Source organism: Oncorhynchus gorbuscha, linkage group LG11 (assembly GCF_021184085.1).
Source record: "Oncorhynchus gorbuscha isolate QuinsamMale2020 ecotype Even-year linkage group LG11, OgorEven_v1.0, whole genome shotgun sequence".
NCBI classification, from domain to species: Eukaryota; Metazoa; Chordata; class Actinopteri; order Salmoniformes; family Salmonidae; genus Oncorhynchus; species Oncorhynchus gorbuscha.
In genome coordinates, this window is record NC_060183.1 from 48,811,134 (window position 1) to 48,829,258 (window position 18,125).

The 18,125-nt window shown below is 42.9% G+C and overlaps 1 protein-coding gene and 1 pseudogene across 1 annotated transcript; one reads left to right on the top strand and one right to left on the bottom strand.

Annotated features, from left to right (window-relative positions):
• LOC124047676 overlaps positions 1-18,125 on the top strand; it is a 48,929-nt pseudogene that overhangs the window by 23,644 nt on the left and 7,160 nt on the right.
• LOC124048831 (zinc-binding protein A33-like) lies at positions 5,958-17,077 on the bottom strand. Its single transcript, XM_046369947.1, has 6 exons — positions 16,292-17,077; positions 15,790-15,885; positions 15,475-15,708; positions 14,977-14,999; positions 14,752-14,867; positions 5,958-7,002 (listed from the first exon to the last, which is right to left on the bottom strand). The coding sequence occupies exons 1-6, from the start codon at positions 16,922-16,924 to the stop codon at positions 6,458-6,460; spliced, it is 1,647 nt and encodes a 548-aa protein (XP_046225903.1). The 5' UTR covers positions 16,925-17,077; the 3' UTR covers positions 5,958-6,457.

Here is an 18,125-nt window from a genome sequence, read left to right on the forward strand (position 1 = left end):
CTTCATCATCACTGGACAGTCTCATGGTGATAAACAACTCAAGCCACAGTCTAACATCACCAAATAACCATCTGAGCAATTGTCCTAATGAAATAATGAGCTTCTCAGGAGATAAATATCCCAATAGTGACATCATTGTAGTTTAAAAAAAAACACTAATCAGTCCCTGTCTTCTGACTAAATGTTGATGTTCTTTATCACTTGGACATCAATTAGACAGAAACTTATTCAGGAACTCAGTGTCTGCCACCTCAACGATCCTCCTTTATCCGAGGGAACAGTGTGTTTTTAGAACAGTCATAGCACTTCATCACAGTTGTATTATCAACGATGCACTAAATGGATTTTGTAAAAAGCTAGGATACATGCAAAGAGCCTTTTCACATATTCCAGAGCAACAAGACCTGATTCAAAGTCAATTATGAAAAGTATTCCATCAAGCTTTGATTGGCATCTGAGGATACATTCGTTTTTAATTTTTTAACTTTATTTTGCATCAAGAGGACATAATTGCACTTTGCGTAGTATACATTTTCCATTGCTAGCGCTAAAGTTATTTTTCTTTCCTAATGCCACTCAAAATATGGTATTCAAAATTACTCTACTTAACGATAATGGATGCTTATTTATTTTGTAGAGCTGTAGTCTACACCCTAGTGCATATTGATTAACTGAACAACACACAGTTCCAGTCAAAAGTTTGGAGACACCTACTCATTCAAGGGTTTTCCTTTATTGTTGCTATTTTCTACATTGTAGAATAATAGTGAAGACATCAAAACTATGAAATAACACATTTGTAATCATGTAACCAAAAAAGTGTTAAACAAATCAAAATACATTTTATATTTGAGATTCTTCAAAGTAGCTACCCTTTGCCTTGATGACAGCTTTGCACACTCTTGGCATTCTCTCAACCGGCTTCATGATGTAGTCACCTGGAATGCATTTCCATTAACAGGTGTGCCTTGTTATAAGTTAATTTGTGGAATTTCTTTCCTTCTTAAATGTGTTTGAGCCAATCAGTTGTGTTGTGTCAAAGTAGAGGTGGTATACAGAAGATAGCCCTATTTGGTAGAAGACCAAGTCCATATTATGGCAAGAACAGCTCAAATAAATAAAGAGAAATGACAGTCCATCATTACTTTTAAGACATGAAGGTCAGTCACTACTAAAGGACACCAATAATGCCTGGGCCAAGAAACACGAGCAATGGACATTAGACTGGTGGAAATCTGTCCTTTGGTTTGACGTGTCCAAATTTGAGATTTTTGGTTCCAACCACCTTGTCTTTGTGAGACGCAGAGTAGGTAAACGGATGATCTCCATATGTCTGGTTCCCACCGTGAAGTATGGAGGAGGAGGAGGAGGTGTGATGATGTGGGTGTGCTTTGCTGGTGACACTGTCTGTCTAACCAGAATGGCTACCACAGCATTCTTCAGAGATACGCCATCATATCAGGTTTGCGCTTAGTGGGACTATCATTTGTTTTTCAATGGGACAATGACCCAACACAGCTCTCGGTTGTGTAAGGGCTATTTTACCAACAAGGAGTGTGATGGAGTGCTGCATCAGATGACCTGGCATCCACAATCACCCGGCATCAACCCAATTGAGATAGTTTGGGATGAGTTGGACCGCAGAGTGAAGGAAAAGCAGCAAACAAGTGCTCAGCATATGTGAGAACTCCTTCAAGACTGTTGGAAAAGCATTCCAGATGAAGCTGGTTGAGAGAATGTCTAGAGTGTGCAAAGTTGTTATCAAGGCAAAGGGTGGCTACTTTGAAGAATAAAAAAAAAATGAATTAATAAGTACCACTTTTGACTGGTACTGTAGGTGGGGCCTGACGTTCTCATTAACTTCACTTACTGTAGCAGTTTGCAAAGAGTAGTAAAGAATATCAACATTTTATTAGAAGTCAATGATTGATGACAGCTTTTTAAATACAATGGTCTCAATATTGGGATACTTATTTCCTGAGAAGCTCATTATTCAATGAAAAACCTTGAGACTGTCCTGTGAGTGGGATGGTGAAGTTGTGATTCATTCCACATTGATGGTGTTTTAGGAGAACTAGGGTCAGATGCATATTGGTAGCTGTCCAGGGTATTCACACAGCGCTGCTCACAACGCCCAATATCAGGCTTGATATTGAAAGGCCGTATCACCCAGAAAGGCTGTATCACCCAGAAAGGCCGTATCCATCCATCCAGGAATTACATAAAGCCCTTGACATCCTACTTTACATGGCTCATGAAATCAAAGAGCTGGGGATATGATCTGTCCTCTTGGATTACTGAGCTGTTTGGCGATGTTTCTTTTCCAGCCGGTTGTGATCATGTGGTAAGGAGTGTGTCCAGGCCTCTCCGCCAGCCCCAACTGGCCTGAAAAGTACCCCAGCAAGAAGGTCTGTACCTGGGCCCTCTCTACCACCCCAGGCCACATCATCAAACTTCTATGTTTACTGCTAGTATCATGACAAGATTGGCATTGTTTTAATAGCACCTATTATTTCATGCTTGTAATTTACATTGTAACAGTACATAGACATGATCAGAATAAGGTTAATGTAGATTCTTACCACCTACCTCGCTGAATCTTCATACAATTTTCAGGTTTTCAAAGAGATCGACATGGAGGCTCATTCTGAGTGAACCACCTGGCGATCTACAATGGGAGTGACGGTTGGGCCCCCAGTCTAGGATGCTTCCGTGGCACCAAGAAACCCTCGCCAGTCATCTCCAGCGGCAACAAGATGTTCCTGAGCTTCTTCTCTGACAACTTTGTCCAGAAGAGAGGCTTTGAGACAGTGCAGGTGGGTGACACGTACACTGGCATTTGGATTTTGTGACACCAGAAAGGAAAGGACTGAAATGGATCCTTCTTATTTGTGCACGGGGAGATGTGCGAACTTCTATCATGGTTTTTTTGATTTCAGAGAAATTTGAATAATCAACTAATATTGATTGTATAATCATTTATTCAACCTTTTTCATTTAGGTCTGGTCAATCCACTGCCATAGCCTATTTAAAATATTGATAATAATAATAAATAATCCATCAATCTCAGCCGACCAGTTAAGAGGTATTCATTGATCTTAGCAAGGCCTTTGATCCAGGTGGGTTCATTTTGTCTCTCAAATGAATCAAAAAGGCGTTATCCCAAAGACAACTCCAATTACGGGTGGTTGAAAAGGATGGGCCACAAGGATTTGATCCTGGGACCATTGTTAACCTCCTTCATCATTAATGATCGGCTTTGTGTCCACTGATGCAAATTTCTTCTTGTATGCTGATGGCAATATTTCTGTTTTTTGTTTTGTTTGTATTATATTATCACTAAAGTACAGTACATTATGTTAGTAATGCATGAACAACATATGTGGTTTTGTCAGGACCCCTGAATAATGAGAGGATTCATCTCAAGGAATTAATCCTGCATAAATTGAGCGTTACAATGTCCATGTTGCCATCTGGTTCTGTGATTAGTGGTCTCTTTCAACTCACGCGTATAAAGTTACACAATACCACAGGGAATGTAGTGGAATTTTTTGGGGGAAAATAACTGGCTCTCAGAGAATTATGTGTTGCTAAATTGTACATTCCATATCTGAATGAGTTCCTTCTCTAAGCCTCAGTCTCTCATTTTGTGGCTGTGCGTTCTCAGAGTGTGGAGGAAGCATTAAAGCTGAGGTCAAGACCAAAGATCTTTACTCCCACGCCCAGTTTGGGGATAACAACTACCCAAGGGTGTCTGACTGTCAATGGGTGGTCTCTGCTGAGAAGGGCTACAGAGTAGAGCTCATATTCCAAACCTTTGAGATTGAGGAAAAGGCAGGCTGCGGCTACGACTACGTGGAGCTATTTGACAGTGCTGATATCAAGGCCCCAAGGCTTGGCTGTTACTGTGGATCTGGGGTAAGGACGACCAAAGGTTTCAGTACACCTACTAGACTGTAACAGCTACTGTACATATTTTCACAAAATGCCAGGGGTGTTTGATACTTTTAAAATGTAGAAGTGTAAGATTATTTCTCTCTCTCTGAGTCTCTCTCCTCTCCCTCTCCAACTCTCTCTCTCTCTCTCCGACTCTCCCCGACTCTCTCTGACTCTCTTTCTCCTCCCTCTCTCTCCTCTCTCTCTCTGACTCACTTTCTCCTCTCTCTCTGACTCTTTCTTCTCTCTCTCTGACTCTCTCTCCTCTCTCTCTCTCTCTGACTCTCTCTTTCTCGCTCACTTTCTTTCATCCCCCTGGGGAGATCCTACTCTGTTGGGGATGCCATCGTTATATAGTTCTGATGTCACCAGCCATAAGAAGGGATTCCAGGTACGGTACACCAGTGCAAGGTTCAAAGACCCTTTGCACATGAACCCCTCTTCCCCAGACTTACGAGGAGAATGTGCACCCCAATGTTTTGATACACCCAGTTCCCTACGAGCAGAAGGGGCTTGGATAGCTGTCCCCCCACACTCCACCCGCCACCCACCGCCCAAAGCCTTACCCTCCAATCACAACTGTAAGGAGTGAAGTCATGCAGCAATAGACCGTGTTTTCAAGTTTGTATCATTTAGATTAGGGAGGGTGGATGACAGGGTGGATATGTGGGGGAGACTTTAATTTAATTCCCCCCAAAGATTTTCATTTTCTCAACTAAAAAGATCCCATAGGCCTGTAAGGAACAGTGGGGTGGTGGTATTACTGTACAGGATACACAATGGTCAGGGTACATATCTGACTCAGTTGGTAGAGCATGGCAATGTTAAACACCAGGGTTGTTGGTTTGACACCCACAGGGGACCAGTATCGGTTAAAAAAATTTGATCCGCTCAATACTGTAAGTCGCTCTGGATAAGACTGTCTGCTAAATGACTCAAATGTAACATGTTATAGGGACTAGGCCCCAGTTCCCCGGCCACCTCCTAACTTGAAGCTCAGCTGAGCGTGATCTTCTTGGGTAGCTAACCTTGCCTTGGTGTGGCTTTGATAAAAGGTTGATTCCTAAATATGACAATTGACTCTTGACTTTCATTCTTGGCACTGAAATTACTGTATATCATTTCGGGTGCACGTGAATGATAAGGAAAGACAGAGAGAACCAGGGAAATGTGTTTTGAGCACACAGTTGTAATTTGTATGGTCCTCCACTGCAGAACAGGGATGATCCTCCCCCCCCCCCAACAAGAAAAACAAACATTTGTTGTTCTTTTCAAGGGCTAAGTTAATAAACATAGTGTAAGCTGGTGGTCTGTTCTTTTCCATTTGTTTCGATGATTTGGCCCAAATATATACTTCACAGTAGGACCAACATATTCATAAGTCCCATACTGTCCTCAATAACTGTTCCTAATGTTTGTTTCACTGTTCAGTTTTTAACCCAGTGTTCTTCTCTTTCTCTCTCTCTCCCTCTCTCTCTCCCTCTCTCCTCCCTCGCTCTCTCTCTCTTTATTAATCCAATTACTGATTTATGTTTTTGTGTCAGCCTGCATGTTGGAATGACAATACTTTCCTTAAAGTGCTACTAATGGAATACAACATTTCCATGTGCTTGTTTGAACTGCTCGCTCTCTCTCTCTCTCTCTCGTTCCACTGATAATAGCTTAGGCCTATGCCATTACGTTGAGTGCAGTTACCTTCCGAAAATAACTTTCGAATAATACCGTTTTTTTTTTTAAATTAGGTAAAGGCAAAGGGAATGGGAGGGAAGAAAAAGCGTATGAAATGTACTTTTGTGGAGATTGTACAGACATGTAACTTCAAAGGATCTTAATAACTTTGACCCATTACTCAGCTCAGTAAGAAAAGGACACAATCACACAGAAAACTATTCAAATGACATCTTAATGAGCTTTTTCTTTCCTGTGCTCTGATATTCACAAACAGAAGTGTGTTCATGCTTGTTGCTGTTTTTTGCTAAGACTGTTCATATCAAAAAATTGTTATATTTTAACACTGAGACACAAAACAAGTTAGTGTTTATTTTGAACGATATCTTGCAGTGTACTGACGATATCCAACATTTACATGAAAAGTATAATCATGCATTGAAAATTACTCATCCAAATCATTGGCGCACCTTTGTCTCAAAATACTGAACTGCCGTACATTGTAGACAATAAGGCAATTTTGTATTCATCGTTCAGTTAACACCAGGCCCGTACAAATTAACGCTGTAATATTGCAAAAGGTTATTGTGGATTAATAATAATGATGACAAAAACATTAAACAAACCTTGATGCTGAAGCTCACTGACCCCCATCAAGATGACTTCAGTAAGATATTGAGACATTTCTGAAGTTGAACAGTTGGCCTACTTACTCGTTAACATCTCAAAACAATATGGTAGTATTTTGTGTCCGTTTTGTAATGTTGCATATTATCTGACGGTTATACTCTGAGGGAGGTTTAGCACCAGTATAAGGCTCGCCTCAGGCTTTGCGATGTGTAGATGCGGCTGTCAGATTTTGGGAAGGAAAACTTTGAGGGGCTCGTTCTCATGCACTTTATCCAGGAATCCCAGATTGAAGTAGGGGTACAACGTCTCTGTGAAGGTTTCACGGAACGTATAGAGATGAGTCATGCTCTCTGCATTGTAGAAGGACACCAGACCCCTCTTATAATCCAGATACACCCCTATCCTAGCCAGAGGCTCCTCCAGTGACAGGACAGTAGGGGGCGATGTACAGGCCATGTACTGTATTCCATAGGACAAGGACAGGGTCCAGAAGCCATTGGCTGGCAGGGCTTTGATGACCCCCTTCCTGGATACAGACTCTCTGGCTACCCCCACGGTCCACACAGTGCTGCTGTAGACCTCTATCTCCCAGTAGTGGCGGCCATGGGTGAAGCCCTGACTGCCCAGTAGAGACAGGGCAGCGTTGAAGCGGTGAGGGTTGTCCTGGACAGAGTGGTTGAAGGTCTGGTAGCGGACACAGGTGAGGGATGAGGTCAGGCTGAGCCACGGGTTGGCCGTGCTTGAGTTTAAGGTGATGGCAGCTGGAACTGAGAGCAAGGAAACCAAGTATAACATTCCATAATACAGATAAAAGTGGTACAGCAGTATCATTCTCAATGAAACAGTTTAACCTTCTGTCTAAAATAAGTAAACAACAATTAAATTGTCAATTCTGTGTAGTAAAGTAGTGCATTCTGTGAAAATCACCAGTGTTGTGTTGGAGACCAGCTGAAGCGAGACCGATTCAAGCACAAGATCGGAGCAAATCGAATCCGAGTCAAGACTAAGACCAGAGGGGGGAGGGTGAGACCGAGTCATGACCGAGACCAGAGGGGGGAGGGTGAGACCGAGTCATGACCGAGACCAGAGGGGGAGGGTGAGACCGAGTCATGACCGAGACCAGAGGGGGAGGGTGAGACCGAGTCAAGACCGAGACCAGAGGGGGAGGGTGAGACCGAGTCATGACCGAGACCAGAGGGGGAGGGTGAGACCGAGTCATGACCGAGACCAGAGGGGGAGGGTGAGGTCAAGACCGAGACCAGAGGGGGAGGGTCAAGACCGAGACCAGAGGGGGAGGGTGAGACCGAGTCATGACCGAGACCAGAGGGGGAGGGTGAGACCGAGTCATGACCGAGACCAGAGGGGGGAGGGTGAGACCGAGTCAAGACCGAGACCAGAGGGGGGAGGGTGAGACCGAGTCATGACCGAGACCAGAGGGGGGAGGGTGAGACCGAGTCATGACCGAGACCAGAGGGGGGAGGGTGAGACCGAGTCATGACCGAGACCAGAGGGGGGAGGGTGAGACCGAGTCATGACCAAGACTAGCAAAATAAGAGTCCAATTAAAGACCATGATTGTAATTTTGTCATATCACCACAACAATAAGAGTTGAAAATGTCCAGTATTTCTGTGTTCATATTACAGGACAACATATGGAATCTTTAGCCATTCAGAATAGTAAATAATTCATGCTGAGGGAAAATAGAGCCACTCCACCAATGATTACTAACCCAAACACAGTGGGGAACAATTGGCCTTCTACGCCTTCAGAGAAGGTTTAAGGATTTATAAAATAATGATTATAATAATAATAATAATTATATTATTATTTTCAAAGACAGTTCTGATTTAATCTCTTCAGTTTTTGTAAAGGAAAGAGTTAACACTGAAGAGAATTCCAGATGTTTTTGCTGGTCTCTGGGGGAGATAAATCTAGATAGCTAAGTCAGCCGTTGGCTAGGACATCAGAAGCTGGCTAAAGGCATCTGCCATTTAACTGTATTAAGGCAACATTTTGGAGTGACAGTGGAATAGACCAATCACATTTTGACTTAATGACTGGGACCGTTTTTACAACAGTCCCACTCATTAAAGTCCAACAGGTCACTGCGCAATAGCGAGCAGTTGTTTCCCCACAGTCTAGCTGACTAGGTTTTGCTGTCGGCTAGTTTGCGGCGGTTGCAGCAGGTGTTATCAAAGAGGATGTTGTTGATCATTCGTTAGCTCCTCCCTTTTCAAAAATAACTTTTAACAAGAAGTTAAGTTTTAAATTATCATTATCTTGTGAGTGGAACTGTTGTTAGCCACCTATTTGAAAATAATTTATGTGTGTGAAACATTGTTGTACTTAAAGTGGAACAGACAGCATTTTAGAAACATGAAATCTTATTCAAATCTGTTCATATACACCCCCAGGAATAATTAAAAAATAAACATTCAAGCGACCACTTAGATATGTTCATGTTTTCATCAATTCTTAGAATGTTTGGGAAAATATAGAGCGGGAAAGTATAAGTGCGTTTGGGTAATTTGGGTTCCCGAGTGGCGCAGTGGTCTAAGATCACAGCTGCATCACATCTGGCTGTGATTGGGAGTCCCATAGGGACGGCACACAATTGGCCCAGCATCGTCCGGGTTTGGCTGGGGTTGGTCGTCATTGTAAATAAGAATTTCTTCTTGACTGGCTTTCCGAGTTAAATGAAGGTACTAACATTTTTAAAAAAGCATAGACACTGCAGTATATAAAAACATCTGTTTTGTCCATACAGAGTCTACACAGACCGGTGCGACGTAGCCAATCAGAGCTGAGGTTGACCTTTATACAAACAAGCCATTTACCACACCGGCCGCCATCATTCACGTTGAACTGGACTGTGCGTTCACAGGCAGTTGCAACAGCCCGACTTTAGATCATTAGAACCCATTCGCCAAAAGCCACAAAATACACCCGAATGGGTTTCTGGATTTGGGAACTGTTGATCAAACAACCATGAAAATGTAGGCTCTCTCTCACTCAGTTATGTGCATGAACAACAACAACAACAAGATCAACAACTATTGCTAGCCAAAGCAAAATTAGCTCATACTTTTTCAGCAAGTTGGCTGTCAAAATTGCACTCATAAACAATGGGGAATGTCTAGCCTCCTCGTCCTTCTGCAGCTTGCCTGCCAATTCATGCTTGTTGACTAGCTTTCTAGCTAACTACTTCCAGACATAAATGTATCTCACTCTGACCATTTTACTCACCGTAGCAGAGCTGGTTAGGCTGTTTACATGTTATCTAGAGCATTCTTCACTAAATATTACTTGTTTTGCCTATGTTTATTCAGCAGGTGTTGCGCGTTTGTAAATTCATCAGTTGTTTTGAATTTGTGAACGCAAGGGATATGTTCATTTTATAACAGTCGCTCAAGTTCTTGCGAGCTAACAAAATGACACCTGCATCTCTAGCTGTGTACGGTGCATACGGAAAGTATTCAGACCCCTTGACTTTTTCTCCATTTTGTTATGTTACAGCCTTATTCTAAAATTGATTAAATATATTTTTTCCTTCATCAATCTACACACAAAACAGGTTTCAGACATGTTTGCAAATGTATTTAAAAAAAATTAAATATCAACATGGTTTACTCCAGACGTGACGCTTGGCCTTCAGGCCAAAGAGTTCAATCTTGGTTTCATCAGACCAGAGAATCTTGTTTCTAATGGTCTGATAGTCTTTAGGTGCCTTTTGACAAACTCCAAGCGGGCTGTCATGTGCCTTTTACTGAGGAGTGGCTTCTGTCTGGCCACTCTACCATAAAGGCCTGATTGGTGGAGTGCTGCAGAGATGGTTGCCCTTCTAGAAAGTTCTCCCATCTCTACAGAGGAACTCTGGAGCTCTGTTAGAGTGACCATCGGATTCTTCCTCACCTCCCTGACCAAAGACCTTCTCCCCCAATTGCTCAATTTGGCTGGGCGGCCAGCTCTAGAAAGAGTCTTGGTGGTTGCAAACTTCTTCCATTTTAGAATGATGGAGGCCACTGTGTTCTTGGGGACCTTCAGTACTGCAGAAACATCTCAAGGATGATCAATGGAAACAGGATGCACCTGAGCTCAATTTAGAGTCTCATAGCAAAGGGTCTGAATACTTATGTGAATAAGATATTTCTCTTTTTATTTTTAATAAATTAGCAAAAATGTCAACAAAAAATGTGCTTTGTCATTATGGCGTGTTGTGTGTAGATTGATGTTTTTATTTAATACATTTTAGAATAATGCTGTAACGTAACAAATGTGGAAAAAGTCAAGGAGCCTGAATCCTTTCCGAATGTACCGTATAACCCCTGAAAAACGATATGAGGGGAAAAAGTCAGTCACTCACCCACTTATGACTGACTTGTGATCGTTGCCCTTGCTAGTTTGATTGTATTGACATTCCCAGCCTTAGTTACATTTGTCAGTTTTTGTCCAGAATATTGAGTAATCGAAACTGAAACAGTGGACCCAGAATGGAGCAAACAATGTACATCGCCAGCTGTGATTTAAAACCTGATAGCAATATTTTTGGGACTGTCAAGAAATGTATTTGTGTTATATTAATCATTCCTTTTAACTGCATCCGTCTATTCTGCCAACAATGCCTTAATGTACATCATGGAATGTTGAGTCAAATATAAATAATTTATATATATATATATATATTTTTTTTTTGACAGATATATGATTGTTATGATCAAATATAACCTATTTTTTATATATATATTTTTGACAGATATTATGATTGATTTCATATCTCCAAAGTAGTTAAAACACTCAGTTCCAATATAAACTTTATTTTACCGGTTATATGATGTGTTAAAAATGCGATGGGAAGTAATAGTTGTACATTTCGATTGGGAAATGCTTAATGGTTGTGTTTTTGTATTTTTATGATTGGGACCTACTAGCTTACTGTGTCCTAGTTTATGGACGGCTTATCCTTTAATATCATTCTGTGTGTGACTGCTGTCTTTCCATCGGCCCTATGCAGTGGTGTAGTTGTGCCTTGAGAAGTGGGTATACTCTAATTTTGCCAAAAAGTTCCTAAATGGCCCGCCCAGAGAAGGAAAGGCACCCTGTTTGAAAAATCCTGTTTTCCTTCGTTTTTTAATGAGTTTTCAAATAGATTTGTCTGATTTTTACACTCAAAATCACAGAAAAAAAAATAGAAAAAAAATAAATTCCCACTACAATCCTCCCTCCTTTAAAAATGTTTGCTCCATCAGTCAGCCTAATAATAAGTAGACTTATACAGAACAGGATGAGGTATAAACAAACAATATTCATTGAATATAATATTTTCTATAGAATCTTAAGATAAGTGAATATTAACATTAACATAAAGAAGAAATTATAGAAAATATAAAATGTAAAAAATAATAAAATGTAACATTGAGCTTTGGCTCTGCTGCCTGGTAATGAGTCCAGTCCTCACAATATTATACAATTAGCTTTGTCTATACAATGTAAACATAAGCCTGTAGGCTATGGCTGCAGCTATATGTCTCAAAATAGTCAAATAAAACCTATACAGCTGTGTGATTAGCTTTGGCTCCCTCTACAGCCTGGGCATTTTCAGCATCAGCATGGACACCAGTCTATCTGGGCACCAGTCTGTCTGGGCACCAGTCTATCTGGGCACCAGTCTGTCTGGGCACCAGTCTATCTGGGCACCAGTCTGTCTGGGCACCAGTCTATCTGGGCACCAGTCTATCTGGGCACCAGTCTATCTGGACTGTCTGGAAGAAATTGAGAAAGTGTGTCACATAGTTAAGCAGTAATTTACACAAATGCACTTCTGCCACACAATCTTAAATGTTACTAAGTGTGTAAATATTTGATGTTTGAATTGACGTCTTACCGTCAAAATATTCCTTCTCTGCACTTTCTTGAGGAAGAATCATCAATGATGTCATCATAGGACATGTGTTTCTCCACGTCATGTTTTATGCTCATGATGGACAGACCACTCAAACCTTCCTGTGACATGGAAGACCTCAGGTAGCTTTTGATGAGCTTTCATTTTGAAAAGCTCCTTTCTGCCGATGTTACTGGTAGGATGACTGTAATTCCTAGGGCTGCCCAACGGTTAGGATAGAATTCCTTCAGGTTTTTCTCACAGAGAAATGAAAGCAGCTCAAAGGCAGTCATTTTATCTGATGGCAGATCAGGTCAATTCTAAATCCCCTGTGCCAGATCCATTCCACTGATGTCACAGTCATTTCTGAAGGTTAGTGTTTTCAACTTTCATGCAGTGAGCCTTTAAATATTCACTGGACACCTGGATGAGTGTTTCAAATCTTTCATCCATGGATATCACAGCAGAGTCGACCACAATGTTGAAGCAGTTGACTTCAAGGTTTTTCATTGCATCAGTCACTGGTTCATCACGAGCCTCCTAGCTGAAATGCCTTTTGCTGTTTCTCAGTCTCTTCTCTTTCAGAACAGCCTCCACATTAATTTCTTCACAAATGCTTTTGGATGTTTTCTGGGCCTCAGAGAATCCAGTTTCCCGGTATGTAGTGAGGGAGGCCTTTGCATTTGAGATTAAATTCACTGCGATATCCAACTGCATTGAGGCGGATTGGAGGAGCTTGTTCACCTTGTTTTGCCAATGTATCTGATGCTGGCTGTACACCTCTGGTTGTACTAGTACTGGCTGAGGCTGCCTATCCTTCACCTGGGTCTGTGTTAGTACTTGTTGAAGCCAGCTGTATTGGGTCTGTGTTAGTACTTGCTGAAGATGCCAGTACTGGGGTCTGTGTTAGTTATCTTTTCTGAGCTGCAGTTTATAAACACCGTTGGCTTTTATCAAACGTAATACATTGTTTTATATCAGTCTCACTTTTGTCAGGCACAAAGTCACAGAACACAGCCCTAGAAGTGGCTGGCAAGCAAGCAAGACACAAACAGACCAAGAAATGCACTGCCCAGCTAGGTTAGCAAGACAGACAGACTAGAGAGAGATGCACTGCCCAGCTAGGTTAGCAAGACAGACAGACTAGAGAGAGATGCACTGCACAGCTAGGTTAGCAAGACAGACAGACTAGAGAGAGATGCACTGCCCAGCTAGGTTAGCAAGACAGACAGACTAGAGAGAGATGCACTGCACAGCTAGGTTAGCAAGACAGACAGACTAGAGAGATGCACTGCCCAGCTAGATTAGCAAGACAGACAGACTAGAGAGAGATGCACTGCACAGCTAGGTTAGCAAGACAGACAGACTAGAGAGAGATACACTGCGAGCTAGCACATCAACTTAACTTTACTGTTATTTGCTGGCATCAAACTTGGAGAGGAGAGAACACAAGTTTACCTGATTTTGTAACCAGAAGGATAGTTCCGCTTCATCCTCTCATACAAGTTGTAAACATTGACACCTGCTTTGACACAAGGGGGAAGCGGGGCCCTTGCGTAATTTGCAGGGCCCTACGCAACTTGCGTTGTGAGCGTATAGGGCCGCCCGGCTCTGACCACATTAATCTGTCAGGGTCAGCCTCCCCAGTGGGTGGCCTCTATCCACCCAGGCTTAGCCGTGTCTACACCCCTGATGCAAATAGTGCATGATGACAATTGCCATCACAAATAGACTACTAACCAAAACTTCGGACTAAACATTTTCAATACCTGGTTTGCGTACCCATTGTTGCTTTAGTTAAGCATTTACTGGTAGATATCATGATTTGAAAGGTCTTTCCTACCCTACAGGGTACCGATGTCATTCTTCTGTGAGCTGCTCCATTCCAAAACCAGATGACAGCTGCTACACTCTTGCTGCCTGCAGATGATCTTCCTCTGAAACTGGGCTGGGTGTGCTGCGAGCATGTGAATATATTTCATGTGCCTTGCGAATGTGTAGGCTACTTTGTGCAATGATTTCTCTATTATACTACATAATCGATAAGTCGTATACCTCCACTACACTACTTTGATATGCATCAGTAGGGTTTAAAAAGTGAGTATAAGCAATGCCAACTGAAACAAAACGGCATATATTCTCCACTACACCACTGGCCCTTTGTGTTTTACCAAAAGTCTTCTCTCCTACATGAGTGCGCTGGTATTATGGTTGCTGTCCTTTCAGAATCATGAACCTGTCACACACTGAAGGCCTATAGGTTTGCCACTGCGCAAACATGTCTATAATAGATATAAGGGCTGATAAGATATTGTTTCAAAAAAGGAGTGTATATATTTGGCATGGAAAAACGGTTTTATGCGCTGACTGAATGGAAGCTGATAATTGAGATTTTTTTACTCCATTGGTCTCAAGAAGAAATTGTGAGTCCTCGCTGTCCGAGACCAAGTCAAGACCTAGTACAAATGTATCAGACACAGAGACAAGACCTAGACCAAGTCTGGAGACCGTACTACAACACTGCAAATCACATACATTGCAGAGCAAGAATAGTAGCTGAAAGCTCCTGAATTGCAACTCCTGCATGCTGTAATTGACATTCACTCTATTCAAGATGAGTTATTTAAATTACAGTACCTGGGTAGATGCTTCCTTTCAGTGATTTCCACACTCGGTACTGCAGGGGCCCTGCGAACCGCCCCTCACACAGACTGGGAGCCGTGAGGGTAGGCTTCTCAAACTTCGGAGAAGGCCTGCCAAAGACAACACAAGCTTTAGACAATACATATCAGAAACAGGAAAACCCCATTATGGAATAACATGGTGAAAGCTAAAACGGCCCACGTCACGCCATGCTCTCACCTCTGGAGCAGGGTCTTGATATTCTGGGACGAGACAGGAAAAACAGAGGGGAGAGAGAGATAATCAGCTTTGGCAGTGGTTAACAAGTGGAAAAGCAGTGTTCCATATGACATCATATGAGTCTGAGCTAATGCTGTCCCACCCTTTGGGATCTCCCCGTAGTTGGGGGAAAGTCCCTGGGTCTGAGCCTGTCCCTATAATCTCCTTATCCTCACCATCGACCAGGAGTGAGGTCATGGGCCCACATTCTGCCTGTGTTCCACCCTAAAGTGTTCCTCCCTCACTCTGGGGTCCTTCTGTAGAATGTCTAGAATAGATACTTACTACATTATTATAGCAGATATAAATGTCTAGAAGTGTGCAAGCTAGGTTTGTCCTCACATCCATATTTTTGTTCAAACAGCACATGCAAATAATCCAAATCTAACCGAAACATTGTTCAGTGTAGTCGTTCAAGAATAACTCCAGTAGGTAAACAGTAGCCCTGTCCTGTCTCACCCGCAGCAGTGTAAAGGGGTCCTGCACCCTCAGATTGTCCTCGATCTCGTTCAGGGCCCTCTGCAGACGGCAGACCTCCACACAGAGCAGGGCCTTGTGTTCGTCTAGTCTGATCAGCTCCATGCGCTCCACTGTCTTCAGCTTCACCTGCAGCAGCTTCTCCTCCTGGTAAAGGAACTGGTGCAGGTCGCTGAACTGGGCCTCGATGCGCTGCTTCAGGTCCGCTGTGTGCTCCTAGTTTGAGAAGATCAAGGTTTAAGCGCAATATATAGATTGTTATCAGGTGTAGGTATGAGATACTATAGTTTTTCTTACCTTGAGCTTCTTGACCTCCTCCTCAGTCTCTCTCTCACACTGCAGGGCCATGTTCAGTTCCCCTTTCAGAGAGTCCATGGAGCTGTTGAGAGAAGCCTGCATAGCCAGAACAAAGCAGCAGCATTACTGTAAGTAGTCATCAGCCTTGTGTTCTCTACAGTTCACCAGAGCTCATCCACGGTAAATACAGTAATCTGCCCTGGGAGTGAGGCTGGCACAAACAATGTTACGGGAAAAGAGCCGGATGCAACTTGAAAACAGACGAACAGCAGAGGATAATGAGCGGTTTACAAAAATAAAGGGGCACCTGAAGTGGTATGACAAATCATTGACATTTTAGTTGTTGATGCCAAGGCACTTTTTCTGTGCTATATTTCCCCTGCATCTGTGACCCTTTGGCTTATTGCACATATTTTGCCCTGTACTAAGCCTTTTACAAGCATTCTTTGTGAAATTTAGCAGTGTAAAAAGGCAACAGAAATCCATTTGAATTTGGATTTACCCTGTATCTCTGCTGTGCCTCCTGGACACACACCATGGTGTGGTTCCTGTGCTCCTGAGAGAGTCCACACACCAGACACACCAGCTCCTGGTCCTCCTCACAGTAGAGCTTCAGTTCCTCTCGGTGCCGGCCACAGCGTGGGGCAGGAGCAGGGCCAGAGCTCCTCTCTGGTACCCCCATGTCCCCCAGCAGCCCCCCGCTCTCCTCCAGGCCCTGGCAGTAGCTCTCCACTATGTTGGCCACAATGCGATTGGGCCGGTAGCTCTGGCCAGGGAATACCTTCCTGCACTGTGGACAGGATCCAGACCCCCCCTGGACCTGGCCTCTGGGGCCCCCCCAGTAGCCAGCGATGCATGCCTGGCAGAAGGTATGGTCGCAGGGCAGAAAGACAGGCTGCTTGAAGAGATCCAGGCAGATAGAACAGGTCAGGTCTCGGCTGAGTCGCTGTGCTGAGCTCTTGGATACTTGCCCAGCCATAGTAGACTGCCTAGGCTTTTCCTTTGTCGTTTGCTTTGAATGCTCCCCCTCTCTATATTTAAAACTTTTCTTAGCGGATTTCTCCACCTCAAAGGTGTATTGAGACGTTAACTGGAGTTTCTCCACCTCTCTGTGATTCTTACTCCGTATGTTCATTCCTTTTGTCAGACTTCTCTTTTGTTTATGCTGGATTTGCAGCTATTTAGACATCCTCCTTCTCCTGAGTGTTTGGCTCCTCTCTCTGGTCTCCGGTCTGACTTGGCTCAGTCTTCCTGTTTACTGTGGGAAAGGAAGGGGCTGGTGAGGAGGCGGCCTCTGTCTCTTGTTCCATCCCAAAAAGGCAGGGGTGATTTTTGTGCCCCCTTCTAAACTCCCACTCCGACGTCAGAAGTTAGGGTGGTGTGGGTGTGTGTCTGGTGTTGTGTGTGTGTTTAGGCCTACGTTGTGCAAATTGTGAGTCAAAACAGATGTGCCCTATTTTCTCTTTAGCTGTCTGGAAAAACTCAATGGTTGAAAAAGAAACTAGCAATACACCAATTACTGCAAATGGTTATTGACAGGGCTCGGACAATGGCAAGATAACAGGGCTGGGTAACTTCCTGGAGAATGCAGCTACAGCCAACTCCTGCACAATGAGATTGTAGAGAAAACAGCCATCACTGTTCCAGGAAAAATATGAAGAAGTTTTAAGTCTGGATTGCCCTCTAGCAAACAGGTTTCCGTAATGTACGTTTCCAATAGAAGTGTATGACATTATTAGTCTAGTTCAAGCAATTATGTTCATTATAGTACCAGTACAGTGTCAGCCTGTGCCAGCTACTACTTTCTATTAAAGGCCCAATGCAGCCATTTATACTGTAAGTAACTTATTTCTCAAGCGGGAATTTAGCTAGGACTGTTTGTTGGGAGTGGTGAGGGGAAACAGAAAACTAGCTGTTATTGACAGAGGTCTGAAACTCTTAATCAATTTACATTTGGACATTTGGTGATGTCAAGATGGAATGCAGTGAGCGTCTGCTAAATGACTTAAATGTAAATGTGTATGTGCAAAGTTTTAGACTGATCCAATGAGCCATTGTATTTCTGTTTAAAATGTATCAAGACTGCCCAAATGTGCCTAAATGTTTTATTAATTCATTTTCAAGTTCATAACGGTGCACTCTTCTCAAACAATAGCATGGTATTATTTCACTGTAAAAGCAACTGTAAATTAGACAGTGCAGTTAGATTAACAAGAATGTAAGCTTTCTGCCCATATCAGATCTGTTTATGTCCTGGGAAATGCTCTTGTTACTTACAACCTCATGCTAATCACATTAGCCTATGACAACTGGGGGGGACGTCCCGCGGGGGGGAC

What these genes read in the sequence shown, in the direction of transcription:
- LOC124048831 (XM_046369947.1), bottom strand. Translation starts at nt 16,924, where the DNA reads ATGAACATACGGAGTAAGAATCACAGAGAGGTGGAGAAACTCCAGTTA. An exon ending in AGGCACAGCAGAGATACAGG is followed by an intron (nt 15,886 to 16,291) that starts GTAAATCCAAAT and finishes CTGGCTATGCAG; the next exon opens with GCTTCTCTCAACAGCTCCAT. An exon ending in AGGAGGTCAAGAAGCTCAAG is followed by an intron (nt 15,709 to 15,789) that starts GTAAGAAAAACT and finishes TTCTCAAACTAG; the next exon opens with GAGCACACAGCGGACCTGAA.